This window comes from Pongo pygmaeus, chromosome 5 (assembly GCF_028885625.2).
Source record: "Pongo pygmaeus isolate AG05252 chromosome 5, NHGRI_mPonPyg2-v2.0_pri, whole genome shotgun sequence".
In the NCBI taxonomy this organism is placed as follows: Eukaryota; Metazoa; Chordata; class Mammalia; order Primates; family Hominidae; genus Pongo; species Pongo pygmaeus.
The window spans coordinates 144,134,805-144,154,680 of record NC_072378.2 but is presented as its reverse complement, the minus strand read 5'-3'; the positions used below and the strand labels follow the sequence as shown (position 1 = coordinate 144,154,680).

General features: G+C 39.4%; 1 protein-coding gene across 7 annotated transcripts in view; it reads right to left on the bottom strand.

Moving 5' to 3' along the window:
• Window positions 1–19,876, bottom strand: part of PHACTR2 (phosphatase and actin regulator 2) — a 298,637-nt gene that overhangs the window by 74,312 nt on the left and 204,449 nt on the right. For 4 of the 7 annotated variants that reach the window (XM_063666684.1, XM_063666685.1, XM_054490426.2 and 1 more), the window contains exons 3-4: window positions 15,460–15,540; window positions 10,651–10,809 (exon numbers count right to left, since the gene is read on the bottom strand). In XM_063666684.1, coding sequence (XP_063522754.1) covers window positions 10,651–10,809; window positions 15,460–15,540 — 240 coding nt within the window. Of the gene's footprint in view, window positions 1–4,231; window positions 4,472–10,650; window positions 10,810–15,459; window positions 15,541–19,876 lie in introns of all 7 variants that reach the window. The other 3 variants (XM_063666682.1, XM_063666683.1, XM_054490424.2) reach the window with 1 other exon arrangement.

The following is a 19,876-nucleotide window of genomic DNA, read 5'->3' as shown; positions in this document are numbered from 1 at the left end:
CATCATAAATTATACATGTTCTATGCTGTCTTTCTAGGAATAGAGTGGTGGCCTGCACTCAGAAGAGACTGGGGTATATATCCTTTCTGGGTCAAAAACAAAATCACTCATCTTACTGCTAAAAGAGTAAAATCCACACCAGCTGTTCCAGTAGCTCCAGAGAAGAAAGCTCGCCATGCTGGACTCTACTTCCATCTGCAGTAGAGACGGGGTAAAGGGAAAACCCATGGCCACACAGGAAAGGTACACTCCCTTCAAAACATCAAAAGGGAAGTTTGTAAAAAACTTCTTGTTTACAAAACATATTTACATGGGTTGCTCCTAACTTTTTTTTTTTTTTTTTTTTTTTTGAGACAAGGTCTTGTTCTGTCACCCAGGCTGGAGTGCAGTGGTGCAATATCGGCTCACTATAACTTCTGCCTCCCGGGCTCAAGTGATCCTCCTGCCTCAGCCTCCGGAGTAGCTGGGATTACAGGTGTGTACCACCATGCCTGGCTAATTTTAATGTATTTTTGTTGAGACAGGGTTTTGTCATGTTGCCCAGGCTGGTCTTGAACTCCTGGGCTCAAGTGATTCACCCATCTCGGCCTCCCAAAGTGAGAGGCTTTGATGGCTCCAAAGAATTACAGGTGTGAGCCACCATGTCTGGTTCTAAATAATGTGAAGGGAAGGAATATCATTCTCAGGTTTTTTGACCCCACCTTCGCAAATGTGATCTTCCTTAATGCTTAAGTTCCAAGAAGGTCTTCATCGAAGGATAGCTACGGTATATTTGCCTACTTCCGGATAGGGCACCCTCACTCAAAACAGTTTCAAAACAAAAAGATTAACTACTTTTTTCTTTATGTCATCTTAGTAAATATATGATGATAAAATAAACTCCTATGAGAATACTCTTTTCTTTCATGACCTATAAATTTATCCTAATGGCTTCTTCTGTTATAATGTTGTCATGTTCCTTCTTTTCATGAAGGGTTCAACTATCTTTCATAAAATGATTAGAAAATATCTTGTTAACATTGTGAAGCCAATCCACACTGTATACAGATGTTATTATAACTTACCTCCAGTTATGACTTTATTGAAGTCAATTGGGAGGATGAAGAGATGAAGAATAAATGAAAGAATAGACAATGAGATGTAAGACTTCATTAATTCTGATTAGACTGATACTAAAGAAGCCAATCTCATTTAGTGGCAGGTTCCAGGCTTAAAAGGAATCCCTATGGTTTTGGGGTCTTTATCATTTAAGATATACATAACTAGAATTCTTCTTCCCCAAATCTAGACCTGTTACTTTATAGAAAACAACCTTCCCTAGCCTAGAAGTCAAACTCATTAAGCACACTCCTTCAATCTAAGTCCAGTCTACATTTACTTTTCACAACAAAGACGCTAAGGATTCGGTGCCTAACCATGTTCAATTATTTTCTTAGGTAAGTTAAACAGAATCCTTTTCACATATCAATTCTAATAATTTGTTAAAGAAAATTCTTTTTTTTTTTTTTTTTTTTGAGACAGAGTCTCCCTCTGTCACCCAGGCTGGAGTGCAGTGGTGCAATCTCAGCTCACTGCAACCTCCGCCTCCTGGGTTCAGGTGATTCTCCTGCCTCAGTCTCCCAAATAGCTGGGATTACAGGTGCCCACCACCATGCCTGGTTAATTTTTGTATTTTTAGTAGAGATGGGGTTTCACCATGTTGTACAGGCTGGTCTCGAACTCCTGACCTCAGGTGATCCGCCCACCTCGGCCTCCCAAAGTGCTGGGATTACAGGCGTGAGCCACAATGCCTGGCCAAGAAAATTCTTTCATCATTAACAGAAAAGTTAATTTTAGTTTGGCTTGAGGAAAAAGATATATTTTTTTTTTCACTGCCCAGAGTGGAAATTCAAGCCACGTTACAGTTTTTCTTAAAGAATCTTCTTAAATAACAGGTCTTTGTTGAAATCAAACATGTTGCTTAAGTTACCTTGAATTAAGGGCATGATAAAAAAAAAAAAATGCTGCCTGTCCTCAGTTAAGTACTTTTGTTGTTAATAATGTGTAACAATGAGAAACAAAAATCAAGGAGATTTAACCCGATTTCTCTGGCAAAGAAGCTGAATGTTCTAAAACTAATATCTAGGTAGCTACAGGTCTATACTAACTTAGCAATAGAGAAAGATTCTTAACTTATGGCTGTTTTAACAACTTAAATCACTGGACTGAACATCAAGAGTAGCATTTGAACAAACTTTTCCAGAAGGTCCATATTATTCAAATAAAACAAAGTTACTATGCAGAAAGTTCTAAATGGTTACAAATGGAATATCAGTAGGATCATAAAGGGATATTATCAATATTTGATAAAACGATTCTTACATGATGGGCTTGTTGGTGTACTTAAATACAACCCCTGTTTTCTCTGTGATAGCCTCTGGAAAAGTCAGGCCTTTTACAATACAATGAATAAAATCACTGTGCTATTCTCTTAGGAACATCATGAGTGCCTAAATAAATCTTCAAGCAAAATATCTGGAAAAACCTCAAAATCGTTTATGAAAGCTGTCCCCTGTCCTGGTGTTAATCATCGGCTTTCTTCTGAGGGAAGTAAAGAGAGTCCAAGCTGAGTTCAGAGTGAGCCACTACCACATGGAGAATGGGAAAGTGGAGAAGTTAGTGCAAGACAGGAGCTTAATTCCCAATGACAGAGTGATCGTTTGGGGCTGTTCTTTAAGAAAATCAGTGCCTGCCTCACTTTAAGCAATGCTCCTAGGGTTTTCTAGGAAGTCTGGAAAACACACACAGATCCCAACAAGAACGGACACTGATGGGTGAGGACAGCTGGTCCCTGAGGAGATGGCCACTGGGCACTGTTGGCACATCATTCTGGGACATTTCAGTTTAGAGCTTATCAGAAGAGACCCAGACACTAAAGGTCAAAGGCGGGACGTGAGGAGCACAGGGAGAGGGATGTCTATTGGCATTCAGAGATCTGTTGTACTGTCAACTAAACCGCTCTCTGAATTTGAGCATTATGGTCATACATTATGAGAGGAAAAAGATCAACACCAAGGCAAATGCTGACAGTCAACTGCTAGAAAGTTGCTGTTGATTTTAAGGAAAACAGATTTTTTTTTGAGGTGGAGTCTCATTCTGTTACCCAGGCTGGAGTGCAGTGGTGCGATCTCAGCTCACTGCAACTTCTGCCTCCTGGGTTCAAGCGATTTTCCTGCCTCAGCCTCCTGAGTAGCTGGGATTAGAGGTGCGTGCCACCACACCCGGCTAATTCTTGTATTTTTAGCAGAGACAGGGTTTCACAACATTGACCAGGTTGGTCTCAAACTCCTGACCTCAAGTGATCGACCCTCATCAGCCTCCCAATGTTCTGGGATTACAGGCATGAGCCACTGGGCCTGGCCTGATTAATGTCCTTTTAAAAGATAAATGACATGGTAGGCATCTTTCTCCTTCTTCACTAAAAAAATGGGAGTTTCCACTTTGCATCAAGCATATCCGATTGTAAAGCAAAGCTGGATACATATTGCATGAAGTTACTGCAGGTCACTCAAACATCCACTGGTGATTTGTAATAGTAACTTATAACCACATGACACCAGGATGTTTTGCCTTAGAACACACAAGTCTACAGGGGAGGTGTGGAACACTGAGAGTGTAACTTTCCACTCCACTGAAATAGTTTTCACTGCAGTAGGAAGTGGTGGGGTGGAGCTGAAACAAGTGACATGAACCCTTTGTCATTTATCAGAAAGGAGATGACTATGGATGCTGAAGATTTAACACATTAACATCCAGCAAATATATCAAAGTTATAAATTGTCACATTTTTATATGCAAACCTAAGATATTTTGAAAGAAAATCCTAGCCAAAAAGCCACCCATAAGCTCATATAGGTAGGTCAGTCAATGTCTAAATAATGTTGTATCAGATTATTGTCATTCATCAGGCATACTACTCCCAGTATCCTTCAACTGGTGCTGATAGTGGATACTCAAGACGAAACCAGTATATTCACTCAAAAACTAATGAGGTGAACTATTCAATGGGTTGACTTTCCTTTGGTAGAGAGCAACAAAGGAATCTCCTGGGCATTCTTTGTGTCAAAGCTGAACCTGCTGGTGTAATGTCCTAAGACACCAAAAGCCCATCACACCTAGAAGAAACAATTAGCCCCACCCCAGAGCCAAGCACCCTAGAAGTGACCCCACGGGGCACTGGGGGCATACTCACCAGCCTCTCGGGTCGTGTTTCGGCTAGTTGGCTTGGGTGGAGGGACGGGCGCCTGCTTACCAGGAGCCTTGGTATTTTTTTTAATGGGAGGCACTTCGTCACCTTTGTGGCTGGCCCCAGCAGTGGCCCCTTTCGGAGGCACAGGTGATTTTTTGGGTTTAGGTTTGGGTCTAGGCTTAGGAGGAGCAGAAGGAGGTAGAGCAGGAGCTGCCGGTGTTTCAGAGTGGTTTTCAGTGTTCTCTATAAACGAGAAAGTGAACAGAAGCAGACTGATACAGACACACACCATATAAACACGAGGAGCAAGACATGACGATAGTGACACAAAGCATGGCTACTTGGTACTTGGGAACCAGCATGGAGTTCTGCACCAGACAGAGCACAGTTTAGGGTGAAAACAAAGGCTGAACGACAAACTGAGAAGTGTTCTCAGGGTACATGAATCACCCTTTAATAAAACCGGGTTGTACAAACTACGTTGACGAAATTAGGTTGAGGATGTGTGTAAATGTTTGCAAGTCAGGGGCCTCAGTTCCAGCCTTGGATCTGGGGTTGCTGGATGATGATGTGGGCGTGAAGTGCTACATTTAAATTGAACAAACAATGATTTCACAAAGTTGAAGGCTCCTGGAGACTGGCAGATGAACACGTTACAGTCACTGCTGTGGGGTGAGGAATGACAGCTACAGCAACTGCTGGACTCATGGTTACCCTTGAGAACTCAAGCCTGATCCATCTGAAAGGGATCTGTGTTCAGTCTCGCTGTGATCAAAACCCAATTATTTTGTAAGCTAAGAGAGACTCTGGAGAATCTTTTACATGAGGCAACAATACGCTTTAGAATGAATCATCTTCTACTAGCAAAATTTTCTAAAGCTTTCCCAGTACATTGGCAGCTTCCTGTTCTAAAATAACTTCCTCTGCCCTTTCCTTCCTTTCTTTTCGTTCTTTTGTGTGTGTGTGTGTGTGTGTGTGTGTGTGTGAAAGAAAATCTAAAAATATATATATATATATTTTTTTGAGATAGGGTCTTGCTCTGTCACTCAGGCTAGAGCGCAGTGGTATGATCACGGCTCACTGCAGCCTCTAACCTCAGCCTCCAGTGTAGCTGAGACCACAGGTGTTTGCCACCACACCCAGCTAATTTTTGAATGTGTTGTACAGATGGGGTTTTGCCACATTGCCCAGGCTGGTCTTGAACTCCTGGGCTCAAGCAATTTGCCTGCCTTGGCCTCCCAGAGTGCCGGGATTACAGGCATGAGCCACCATGTCTGGCCTTTTCAAATATTGTCACAACTATAGGTACATCTAGATGGTGCCGAATCGAAGAAATACTTAGGTCTATTTTGTAATGTAAACCAAATAATTATTTTGGAAAGACAAAGGCTAAAATTCATCCAAAACTCATACCTAAGAATAGCAGCTTCTCACAAGGTTTTGTGTAACCGGAGAAGAAAGAGTATTAGTCTTTTGTTACTGAAAGACAGAGGATATGCTGAAGGTTCATTTATATATTCACATCTGTATTCTTTCTAATAGTGGCTGATGAGAATTAAACTAAAATACCATTCTAGTCCAAAGAGCTAAGCAGCATTTCTTTAAAAATGGGGCACAATAAAAAACATGAGACAGTGTTAAGACAAGACTGAGCCTTAACCAAGGCTCCCATAATTGAATGCTCTAGAAAGGGTTTTAATATTGGAATATATTGCATTTTATTATTATTTCTATTATTTTGTTTCTTATCCTAATGAGTGTGAAGTATAGAATTCTCTTTTAACCACATTCCCCATCAGTCCACATATATAATTAGCATATGATGACTTCAGTTACAATAGGTAATCAATAAAGCTTTACTTTTAAAGTTCACCTTTGATCCTGCCTCAGCCACAAAATCCTCTCCTGTCGCTGTGGCCCAAGTTGACCTCTTCTACCTCTGAACTTACTTGGGCTTATTGTGTGAGCCACTTACTCAACATTTATCAGAAGCTATTTTGTATTTTTGCCTTTCTGTTTATACATCTTGTCTCCTCAACTAAGCTGAGTATCATGTATATTAATAGTAATGGCCCTCTTAACTCAGCCAGTCTTAACCAGGCAAGTAAATCACAAAAGTCAGTTAGGTTTGAGAATGATACAAGTTGATACACACCCATAACATTTAATTTTAACTTAAAATATATAAATATACATTAACTTCCCAGTCTTCTGACATATGGCTGAAGTCTATTCTTTAAATACATCTTTGTAACTTTAGCCCCCAGTATAATACCATGAAGTATGGAGATTAAGCCCAATAGTGTCATCCATAGTGAAAGTCAAACTGATCTGTAACACGTCACCTTAATTCTCTTATATACCACAAACTCTACACATGTTTTATCCTCTCCCTTAATAGCATGTCACTGAGGGATATTTTTCCTTTCTGCCTAAGGCTTAAAATTCTAAAGGTATACCGGAAAGAATCCAGCTTCTGGGTTTGGGAAGGAGGAGATGGTTCACCAGATTGGTTGGCAACGACAAGCCCTACTAGGGAGAAAATGAACACACTGTGAACAGACTTTCTTCTGGCTCCTTAGAGAATACGGTCCGCTCCTCTTGACTCTTTGAACGCTACCAACTATGTGTGAACATTTGTCATTCTGGTAATTCTTAAGTTGTGTGTGTGTGTGTGTGTGCACACGTGTACATACACACACATGCAGGGACATATGAGTATGCAAACAGTATAATTTTTTGACTGAATTATAAACTCCTTTTGTCTGAAATCTAAAATCCCATCGAACACAATGCTGTAAACACTATGTCTATTCAACGAATGAGACTGACCATCCAATAGTTATTGACACACACATCAGTAGAAAACAGAGCTTTAGTTGCAGCTGGGAGGTAATGAATTAAGTCAAGTTGTATATTTTACACTTACCACGTGATCTGAAGACATGACATAAACTGATGGCGTATAGGAGTATTATCACTTCAAGAGAAGGTTAAGAAGGGGCTGCCTAGTCATTCTGGCTTGATAAGGACGCTAGCCTTTCCAGCAATGCGGTCTGGAAAACAAGCTGTTTCCCATACTTCCAGGCTTGGCTCCTTTGAGCACTGGAAGGTTTGAGCTCAACGATACTTAGAACAAGCCTGGGGCTGCATGTGGTCTTCACCCTGCCTAGAATGCAGTTCTTACCCAATTCCTCTGCTTCACTTGATTACCTCCTTCTTGTTTCCTTCATGTCTTAGTTCATAAATATCTTCCTCTGAGAACCAATGTTGGTCCTCGCTGTGAGCTCCCTTGGGTTGCTGTGCTCAGGCCTTCTATGGTACTTCACATCTTGCATTACAATTGCCCATTTGCACTCTGGTCTCCTCACAGGTCATGCTCTTAAGGCAAAGGCCATTTTTCATGTACTACTCTTTTCCTGGCCCCTAGTAGAGTCTCACCCATGGTAGACCTTCATTATTTGTGGAACAAATAAGTGTTCACCACTTGTTATTTCATTGAAGATTTCTTAATAATAACAATAAAAATAATGTCAAGCAAGATTTCTTATAAGAATTCTTACAAAATCTTATTATTATTTAAAATTATTATTATTTTCTTTTTTTGAGACTGGCTGTCACCCAGGCTGGAGTGCAATGGTGCCTGACCTCAGCTCACTACAACCTCCACCTCCCAGGTTCAAGCAATTCTCCCTGCCTCAGCTTCCCAGTAGCTGGGATTACAGGCGCCCACCACCACGCCCAGCTATTTTTGTATTTTTAGTAGAGATGGGGCTTCGCCATGTTGGCCAGGCTGGTATCGAACTCCTGACCTCAGGTGATCTGCCCGCCTCGGCCTCTCAAAGTGTTGAGATTACAGGCGTGAGCCATAAGATTTCTTATATTTAATACTAAGTTTCGTTTAACAGGGAGCAAGTCAGTTTTTTTGCTCTTATATATATAAAGGCACTTACTGAGAAAGAATAATGGGAGACCAAGAGCCCCAAAGACCTTAAGGAAGAAGTCTCTAGTATTAGGCAGAGGAGGCCCAAGACCACTGTACCAGCTACAGAATCAGGTGCCTTCAGGAGCCCCAGAAATGCCCAGGGGGCCTGGGTGGAATCTACTCACAGAGCAAGTGTGAAGGACACCATGTGCCGTTTGTTTTGCTTTCTTTGATGGTGATGTTTCAAATATTAAAGTATTGAGATATTGTCTTATGAAGAGATATAATACACATCTAGGGCTCTAAAGGCAGATGATATGGTTTGGTAAATATAACCAAATAGATGACAGAAGGCTCTTGAATAAGTTGGCTTCATGCAGGAGGAAAGGGAGCACTGTATCCCAAAATAAAGGGTGAATTAAGATCATAGGATGGTGGGGTTTGCATGGTAGTGAGCTCACACAAGCAGTGAGACCAGAAGAGGAGCAGAGGCAAAAGTGAAGCTTGAGTTGGTCTTCAGAATTAAAAATGTGTTTTTCTAGAGAAATAAATTGCTAACTTTGTCATAAGGCATTTTCTAATTAACATAATACACTGTAATATTAGTTATGCGCGCCATTCTTTTCAATCTCACGAAGTGGCTTCTATACCTAGTGCTTCTCCTTGTGGCTCTGGTGTGTGCACTTTCCACACAGGAGAGAGCCGCACTGCCTCATTAGTGGTATGTCAGCATCCAGCACTCCCAGCTCCTTCCTCATGTACCTACTAGCCAAGCAAGAGGCTCTCTTGGACCTTATCAGACAAGGAAGAATTGAATGTACTAATTCTAAGTAAAGAAAAACATCTCTCAACTATTCATGGACCCATAAGGTCTGCTATCTTCTTTCAAGAACATCGAGGTCTGTTGGTTAATTCATATAAAACTGTCAGGAACTTTTTATTATGTTGATAAGGGAAACACTTCCTTTGATGTCTGGCCAGTCCAGTGACGAATACCCTGTATGGACCAGGCACCAGAGATGGCACTGTTACGTAATGCAGGATGCGATTCTTGGATGTGAGAAGGCTGCCAGGGACAAACCACAGATGGATTTGAAATTCAACAGTCTGGCGAGACAGGACAGAAAGACTTAAACAAAAAACATCCCTACTTGCGTTAATACTTTCAACTGAATCCCACTAAAATTTATTTAAGTCTACTTTCTTTTTATGTTCCAGGAATATTATCACTGAAAGTATTAGTTAATTTCATAATTTGTGTACATAAGCTTAACCAGAGTCCTTCAATGGAACAAGGCTAGATAAAGCCCTTGAAATAAAGCAAAATAATACATTTCCAACAGATTATTTACACAGGCTTCTAAAAGTTTTAAAGGCTAATATATGCAAATAATGAACGGTTATGAACTTCCAGAGAGGATGATTTTAAGTTACAATGGTGTGTTTAATAGGGCCATCAAATACTCCTTTTTCCCTTTCTCTCTCAAGGATCTGGGTCAAGAACAGAGGAAGAGAATTCACTTTCATCAGTTTCTAAGAGTTCAAAATGCCCACAGAACACACACTAGGTTTGACAAAATTTTACCATTCAACTTAGAGACAGACATTATAAAACATGAAATAGTGTATTTCCTAAAGATTCCTTTCTCTGCTGCATGGAAGCATCTAGAATCTCTCCACGAAATCTTTCCTTACAGAAGTTTCATTTCATGTTTGGAGGTTCCTACGCATCACAGCAGTGGTATCGAGATGTCATCAATCCATAACCAGGAATCTGTGAATGTTCTGGGAGGCCCTGATAGACATGTATTTTGCAGGTATCTCAATCTACTGTAGCATATTCACTCTAGGAACCAAGGTCTCTAAAGAAGTCTTCTGGGAATAGCATAATCGCCTCTGGCACATTTTGAAGTTTCCAATTGCACAGAGGCTGTGGGAATCAGCCAGCAGAGCAACCACAGTCCGTGGCATCTCTGGGAGCTATTACTGGGTCTCTCTCAGAAATGTCTGGAACCTATGATATTGGATATGCAGATGCCACCAGCCAAGTTCCCACTGCTGGAGACAGTGCTGGGCTGAACAAGACATGTGGGTTTTGATATTCCTCCATGCTGAACTGCTCACGGGGCCAATTGTAACCAGCAGAGAAAGATGTTCAGATTTCTCACTTTCATTATGATCCTGAGACAAACCTCCTAAGAAAGGATAATCTTCCCAGACACCTCTAATGATTAAAGAGGCCACCCCTTCTGATTATTACTTTTAATTAACATTTTTAATAATTGAAAAAACAAATACTGTGCTTATAAAATGGATGCATCTACCTGAGAAAATCATCCGATTTCACTTTACTAGCTATCATTTCTTTCTTTTTTCTATTTGTAAACCTCTCCTCTGCAGACTGCTGGTTTTAGAGTCACTAGTTGGAGCCTAAGTGCTGGTTCTAGACATTGAGCTATATGCTAAAGTAAATAATATGGGTTTGTCTTTATTTTACCTTTCTTATCTTCTGCCTTTTCCTCCAGAGGTGGTGTTTTTTCAGATACAGAGCCATTACCTTCTTCAGACTTTACTACATTTTCCTCTCGGGTAGATTCCTCTCCGATGGGTATCATGTGCCCGTTTGAATTTTCAAAGTTAACTGTTACATCTCCATCTAAAATGGGAAAGAAACACCTAGATGTCTAACTTGCTGGCTTTCTTAAAAACAAGTTTTCCAGTTACTAGGATTGTAGAATTTGGATTCATGTTTCAGTCCCTGGGAACCAAATACACCCTGCACTGTTTCACCAGTTTATTCAAAACAAAAGAGCTAGAAAATCCTCCGTCTTGGGGACAAGCTGCTACGGAGGGAATATCTATGCGCCATTTCAAGACAACAGGAATGATCATCCTAATTATCCAATATCCCAGGGCAGCAGAGTCCCTCGTTCAGGTGCTTAGGTTTCTCTGAAGTCAATCCTTAGTGTTTCTTTGTCATTTAGAAACCGAATGGCGACAGGAATAATCTGGAAAATGGAATAAACATTTTACAAGCACCAAAAACACAAGGTGAATGCAAATACACAAATAACATGAAATGTAATTACACATACAAACAATAAGTGGGAGAATATGAAAATTTCCAAGTACTATTGGTTCCAGAATATATTAAGTATATGATGTGCTAACTTCACACAGCAATATAACTGCTACTCTATAGTCGGGGAAAAGATGATAGCAAGGCTATTTTTATTTTTATTTCTTTATTTATGGAAAGATTAAAGTATACTCAGGTAATTATTACATATAACTAGCCAAAAAGTCCCTAAGTTGTCCTAAAAATAATTTGAAAATGTTCGAGAAAAAAAAAACACACATAAAAAAGTAATCACAAAGGAATTTTAAAAAACCATAATGGATAAAATGTTGAAGAGATATCTAAATCATAAATGACTAATTTTAACTCCTGTATTTCCATAATTCCTGGGGGTTTCTAAAGTGAAAGAGACTTTGCAGAAACGTTTAATTCAGTGATTCTTGAAAAGATTAACCCTACTTTATATCTGGAAAATTTTAAGAGGCTTTGCTACCATCATAAAAGAAAAATTAATGAATGGAAGGTTTGAGCAAACTTAAAAATCTGCTTGATTAGAGCTCTTTCTATTTTTTACTACTCTTATCTTGACAATCATTATAAAACAGAAACCATTTCCCAAATTGTCATTAAATATGATTGAATTGCTTTGGCTTAACAATAAAATCCATTTGCCTTCTGAACAAACAGGCATGACATTTTAATAAATCAACTACATATCATGAAATTATGTCATTTTTAGAATGAAAAAGCAATCATTGCTTAGTCATATAACTCCCAATAACCTATAACTAAGTCCTCTGTAAAACTAAAATAAACAATAATTGAAGGCAATGCCATTACAAGTAAATCTCAACTATTTTAATAAAATTAAAGTAAGAACTTTTTAAAGACTATACGTCAAACCAAAGAGAACCCAAATGATTCTTAATTCCTATTATTAAATCCCAAGAAATTAGCTATAAAAAGGAGGAGAACACAATATATCCAGATAAAATAAAAATGAAGAATGGAAAATTCCAAACAAAATAGAAAACCACTTGCTTATGTATAAAAATCTTCAGTTTTTAAGTAACTCAAATATAAATTTATCTTTGTTTTCTTTGACTTTAGTTGATAATAAAGTCATGTCAATGACAATTTAATTCTATTTTAAGCATTATTATATTAAAATTCTTTAGTTAAATAACTGATTTATTAAACTTAGAAAAACCTGGAAATTTTAATAGCTGTGACACAAGAAGAAAGTGGATTATCCTATGATAGACAGAAATAGTCAACAATGTGGAAAATACTTACTTTGAGGCAAGAAATAAAGCTAGTTAGTATGAAAATAATTGTAGAAAAAAGAGACACATTTGTGATAAATATGGAATTCAAGAACAAAACAGGGGGGAAGTAAAGTTATTAATTAGCTGGTGTGTATATTGAAAAGGCTTTCTAGTATTGAGTGTTAAGGAAGTTGTTTTAGAATTAAAATAAGTTAAATCCTTGATATAGTGTGTGTGTGTAAGTAAAATACAAGCAGAGCAAAGGAAGGCAAGAAGGTGCTGAGCTGGATGGCAGGTGACAATAAGCGGCCCAAGTCAACACATCTCACGAGAGCAAAGGAAAGAGAAAACACAAAAAGTAGTTGTCAGCTTAAAGTAAAATGAGAGATAAAGCACAAACAGGAACAAGTGGTTAAATAAGGAACACGAGGGTGTTTGAAGGGGGTCACCTCCTTCTAGTAAACAGGTGTATTGGGGATATATTATAGTTAAAGGAGGGACAGATAGAAAGAGAAAATCATGTATGACCAAAAGGCAAGTGATAAAAGTCCACAGTGGGAGAAAAGGAAAGGATGGCACACAGGCAAAACCACCTCCACACCCTCATGTCAAAAGCTAAGGGAAAAGATGGAGGGAAAAAAGCAGAGATAAGCAGCAAACTTCGACTAGATCATAGACTTCCCAGGAGAGAAGACGAATCACTGAACTTTTAGGCTGAAGGTATGTCTGGATGTAAAAAAGAGAACCTAAAAGGAAAAATAATAATAGCTGGGAGAGTATGGGATATGATGGGATGGGGTCAAACTCAGGGTAGCTAGAGGGATTTTTAAAGTCTATCTGGCTCACTGAATAAAGGGCTTGATGGACAGGCTTGTCAAGAGCAGAGGCAAGGTCAAGAAGATCAAGGCAAAGAATAAATCTTCACTGGCAGCAGAAAGGAGGTTGTTACCAAGAACAGCAGCTTCTAGTCTCTCAGACTGAAATTCTCCAGATAATTGCTTTTGGGAAAATCACAGAAAACTATTTTCTCCAGCCCTCAGCTGGAAAGGGGAAGGACTCCATTTACCACTGACATCCTCAGGAACCTTCAACCATTAGATAATTTCTACGGTTCTAGACAGGGACCATGGAAAAGCTGGAAAGTAAAATCTAGTATTTTATGACTTCTCAAACATTAAGCCTATTATTATATTATGCTTAGGTTAAAAAATTGTTTTGTTCTTTTATGTTTTAAAACTTTTAGTTTCCACTGGAAAAGTTAAATAAAAAGATCAGAGAGTCAGATTTCTGAGAAGTATATGTTGGCCCAAGAAATTATAATCTATGAGGCAAATAGTTTCACAGATTAGGCAGAATAAAAATAATTTCTTTAAATTGACTATCGCTACTTGGTTTTTAGACAGAGCAAATTCTTTTTCTACCTACAAATTTTAATTAGGAAAAAAAGATGGGCTTTTAATCTTCACATTTGAACCCATTAACAGTTTCAATCATAAAATCTTCCATTTTGTACTTTCTTTAAAATATTTCTAAATAAACGATGTCTAATAAATGCATTGGCCCATCCCATAAAGCTGATGGCCCAGTGTTAAGCTTTCAATGGGTATATTATTTCTCTATTGCCTTCAGAGACATTGGACAGGAGATTAATTTTGATATTGCAAGTCTACCTTTAAGTTTAAAAAGTTAGAAATGTGCATTTTTAACTCTTAAAAGTCTCAAACAGGAAATAAATAGCTTCAAAATAACAGAAAAACAGGGAACACATAAAATTCATTCATAAAGTAGAGTAAGAAAAGTTTGACAGGTCAGAAATTGAAGTAAAATACCTAAAATTGGGAGGGCTTAAGAAAATGCTACTATTGACTCCAGAGTTCCCTACTTTCTCTGAATCAGGAGAAAAACAGGAAAGCATTTCTCAGCTCCACTCTGGAATTATTCAGATGCTGGAAAAAAGCATGTCATTTTGATTTACAAATAGTGAATGCCAAAAAATGTTAAGTCCTTTGCAAGGAACATATATCAGGAAAACAGCTGTACTATTATTTCAATTTCAATTCTAAATTAATAGCATTTTATTTGTTCCCATAAAAGTACAATAATAATACTTTATTATTACAGTAAATGTGAGGGGAAGGGAGGCATGAGATAAATCAACAGTATTGCAACAAAATGTCCTTTAATTTTAAATTTAATAGTGGAAGCGATGAAAATCATTAGGTATTATATATTTGGAGAAATAACCAATGTTAGTATCTTCTTTTGAGGGTCAGTACCAGTTTCTATCTGATCCTTGTCTTTTCTGAACAAAGTTCCTCCTTGGGAGGATAGAGAAAAAAAGAGAAGATCAGAGATAGGGGAAAAAATTAGAAATAATCATTGCTAGGGAAAGATTCAGAGAAATGAAAAGAGAACAATACTGCAAAATTACTTGAGAGAACGCAGAAAGCAGGTTAGTTTAGTCTGCTTATTCGTGCTTTATTGATTGTACATTTCAGTGTTATTATAGAGTGCAAACGACAAGAGGTATGTGTGCCTTCTCTCTTGTCTTTTATTGGTAGTCTTAAGAAACAAAATAGCATGAACCAAGCTAAAACTTTGCATTTACTCACACATGAGTTTCATGTGAATAGAAAGACTGAAGCTCAAGAATAGAGAAGAGAAGGAGCCATAAGTATTTGTATCTCATCTGTACTGGCCTCGGATGTACCTTTGCAGAGTTTTAGGTTTAGAATGACATATGGTGACAGATTCACCAGGAAAGTCACTAGAATTCTATAATATTTCAGATTCTCTGCAGCTCACAAAGGCATTACCAATGGAAGCAAGGCTCTTGGAATGCAGTAATCACCGCTTTACCTTACAAAGACCATGATCACTTTAAATTTCAAAAGAAAACAAAAGAAAGACCAAAGAATGAAAGACCGAAATATTTAAAATGTATGATTAATTTCCTCACCTTGATCAGGCAATTCCTTAAGCACTCCCCTTCTTATCAGCTCCTCTCTACTTTGTCGTGTGGATATCTTCCTTTCTAATACTTTTAAAAAGAACAAGCACAAATAAGAATCAAGTCATTCCTTAAGATAATTCTGAAAAACATTCCAAGTAGAATTGAGCACATTTATTCTCCTCACATGAGAGCTCAAACTCGTTTTCTCAGTTGCTTTAACAAAACACATGATCTGAGTTGAATCAACACCGCTATGACAAGAGCAAACGGCTGCAGCCCATGATCTGAAGTCCAGCCGCCATCCCTGGTCTTTCAAATGGCCACCTTTGGCCTGGCGTCCAGGGATATTATTACATACCAACTAGAGAGCATAAAGGCTGCTTCTCACGCTGAAGCTAGAAATGTTGCATTATAAAACATATAATTATATGGATATGCAGTGTATGAAAAAGGTATGTATGCTTACATTAAAGAAAAAAACATAAACATCAGTAAATATTCTGGGTAACCCATTTGCATTCCAGGAAAATGAACTATTTTCTAGTGTTTTCTCTCTCACTCCATCTATTACAAAAGCCCAATACATCATATTTCTATAACCCTTTCCCCTGCATTCTCACTAATTCTAAAGAGTTCTCATATATTAGCTGACAATCCCCAGGTCTTAGGAGGATGGAGAAGGCAGTTAAGAATAATCAGCTTTCAGCCAGGAATGAAGGCTCATGCCTGTAATCCTAGCACTTTGCGGGAGCCGAGGTGGGTGGATCACCTGAGGTCAGGAGTTCGAGACCAGCCTGGCCAACATGGCAAAACCCCATCTCCGAAAAATACAAAAATTAGCTGGGCATGGTGGTGGGCACCTGTAACCCCAGCTATCAGGGAGGCTGAGACAGGAAAATCGCCTGAACCCAGGAGGCAGAAGTTGTAGTGAGCCAAGATCGTGCCATTGCACTCCAGCCTGAGCGACAAGAGCGAAACTCCATCTCAGAAAAAAAAAATAATAATAATCAGTTTTCACAGACATGTAAAGCCATGGGGATCTTAACATTGATTCTTCCTTCTTCTGGAAGAAATGTAAATTCCTGGTAGAACTTTGGAATGGGGCTTGGGAGCTCCGGAGCGGGATCTCAGTAGTGTTCCCCTTGAGTGTGTATAGTATTAAATCCTGTGCTCTATATGTCCATACAACTCCAAAGTCCATTCCTCACTTTCAGAGGCCAAGAAGGTGTGTAAAATTAACATGTGGTCATGTCATCTATTAATCCTGAGTCAACATGTCCCAAAGCGTGTTCTGCAGGACTCTATTTCCTCCAAACCCTCTGTTCAAAAATGTACTTTGATACAGCAGTGAAGGGCCAGATAAGGAGTCTAGGGCACTTTGAAGAGCAGGAAAGCTACAGTGGTAGAGAACAGGCAGCTTCAGTAGCACGAGATTTCTGACGCTCCCCGATTCCTACTCCTGGGTTCATTATCTGCAAATCCTGGAACTGCTCTAGACAACATCCTTTCAACTAAACTAAAGCCATTACCCCAAACCAGGTCCTGACACATCCAAAGGGAGCATGTGATAACACTAAGAAGACATTTGTGATAACACTAAGAACATGTTTGCTCAGGGGCTCCAGGGCCTCGAGCAAGAACACTGATATGAGACAGGGTGGGAGATGCGCCCTGGGCAGCCAGCTTTGTAGTAAGTGCATGAAAGTCTTCCATAAGTGTTTGCTAATTGCATGTACCACAGAATAGCAACACTTAGTCTCTTGAAGAACCTGGATTTTTTTTTCCTTTCTGATAATAGAAATTGTGTATTCCTTTTTAAATCCTGGTTGTAAAAAGATCAGAGTAAAACTGGACATTTGACACAGATCTCATAAGACAATTCGTGGATGGAATCTCTGTTTCCTCCTTCTCTAAAATCTGACTTGACTTACATTTTATGTACAATATATAAGCTCTTTACTGTAAGTTTTGTCAAACATTTCTTTGGATAGAATCAGAATAGAAACAAACAGGAAAATGAGTGAATGAATGAATAAATGGTCAAAAGAATGACAATGAACAGCTTTGGGTTAAAAAGGAGACATACACAGAAGCCTTCCCTCCCTTCCTTTAGATTCCTCACTGACCCCATTCTTCCCGTCCCTTCCAGAAGCAAGTAACAACAGCTCACTTAAAGGTTAGTAATTTCAACGAAAAAAGTTAACCAGGCAAGGAGTCTTTTTTTTTTTTTTAACTGGGTGTCCTATTATGTAAAAAGAGTGCTGTTATCTAAATACAGTTTCAATTTGTTGAGTCTCTTGTCAAAAAGAAGAGAACTCTTATCAACGCAGGAAGCCAAAGAACACCCACAATGACAGGTGGGACACTGCTGGGATTTTGCAGGTGCTTTAGAAGGACCTTGATCACTGCAGCCTCCTACGGATTGTAGAAGCCCATTCATGCTTGACTGGGCTCTGAGGAGTGGTGGGACTCTGTAGACCTCCTCCAACAGTTGTCTTGGCCTCCATTCCTGGGGACAGGCCCAGAGATTCATGGCTGTTCTGCCCTAAACTTAAGGATGAAGGTGGCAACTGCAAGAGCAAGTGCCGCTGGCCTAGGGATCAGGCCACATTCTCGCAAACCAAATGCACTGCCAATTCAGCACTCAATCACTGTGGCTGTCTTCCTAACCGGTCCTTTGCTCATAAGAAACAAAACTTTTACTTGTTTGCTGCTTCTTTAAAATTGCCCAAAACACAAAATGGCTGCCAGGAGTCCTGGATTCTAGTCCTTGAATTCCTACAACTTGTTGAGTGACCCTGGGCAGTCACTTTAAGTTCCTGGGCGTCTAATCCATTATCTGTAAAATAAGGGACACAATTCAAGGATCACTAAGGACAATTCATCCAGCTCAAATGCTGTGTGATCCTGTATCATTAATCGAGGCTGTCTGTAATCTCTGCTTCGGGCACCTTTTAAAACGTTCACTCTTGCTCTAAAAAATCATCTCATAGCCTGGAACATACCAGGTTTCTTATTCTGCCTTTCCATTATGGATCCTGCAGGATTCTTTAGTTTTAGTTTTGAGTTTTCTTTTGCTTAAATTCTAACTTAGTCTCAGCTAAAAATTCCCCCTTTCTTCCTTGTAAACTAAAAATTCCCCCTCTTTCCTCCTTATAAACTCTGGAGCTTTCTTGAAGCAGCAGCCTTGGCTTCCTGCCAAGAATCAAAACCAACAGCTTTGTTCTTTTGCTCTACCTCCTATAAACAGGCTCTGATACGAAAATGCTGTTGGCTATTTGTTTGGTCTTTGGCTGAGAGCATATTTAACACACAATGCGGATACCTATGTACAGGGCCAATGAGAACAAACTGCAGGCGACTGAGCACGGAAAGTATGTTGCTGGGGCACAACATTCCAACCACCGCTCTCACAGCAGTACAAGTATCTCATTCTTCGCCTTTTAAAATATTTGCCTCTTGTTTATATAGTGCCTGCATGTTTGCAGAGCACATTCACTGGACACTTTTTCATGGGCTCAGAGGGGGTTTGCATTGCAATGAATCTGAGAGGTCATTCTAGTCCAACACACCGCACAAAGCAGGGGCTATCTCAGAATATTCCTGAGATGTGCTCACCTGCTTAAAATCACTCAGAGGGAAGATGCTCACTTTAAGGCGCAATCCACTTCAGTATTGATCACCCTCATTTTGAGGAAGGTATTCCAGAGAAGGAGTCAAATCGCACTCCCTGTAACTCCTGCGCATCAATCTAACCCAATCTCTCTGTAGCTCTGGACTAAAGTCAGTTGTTTGTGAGCAGAAAACGGCAGCAGTCGGCTCCAGGTCATCACTGAGAGCCTGCTGTTATTGCAGCCTGCTCGAATCTGATCCCAAGTATCCCACCAGCTGCTCTTTGACTTTGAAGCTCACACCAATCTATGCACAGAAATCTATGCACCACAGCTACAGCACAACCAAGATACTGCCAGGGAAGACGCTAGTGGGGCACTGAATGTCGCTGAATGTCGTAGCTGAATACAGTAGCTAAGGTGTCTCCATGAAAAGTATTATCGCCAGTTGAGTAAATAAATGGCTCATGGCCTCTCACTTTTATCCCAACTGGAAAAGCATAAGAGCTTTTTTTATACCAAGATCAAACAAAGCCATGATTTCTGTTTCACTCTGCATTGGGCTAATCGATGTTTTGACAGTTCAATTCTGATAACAGCAGCGCACAATTCTCTCTGGGAAGTGAAGGAAGCACTGCCCTGTATTTTCCTGACTTCAGGCTTATACTCTAGTAATCTTCCAAAAACTTCCCATGGCTGCCCATCTTACTTCCAATAATCCCTGAACTCACCGCAGCCCCTTAGGCTGTCCCTCCTCCCATGTGCCTAGCTCCTAACCACTTCTTTCTGGCTCTTGGCTTCAATTTCTTGGG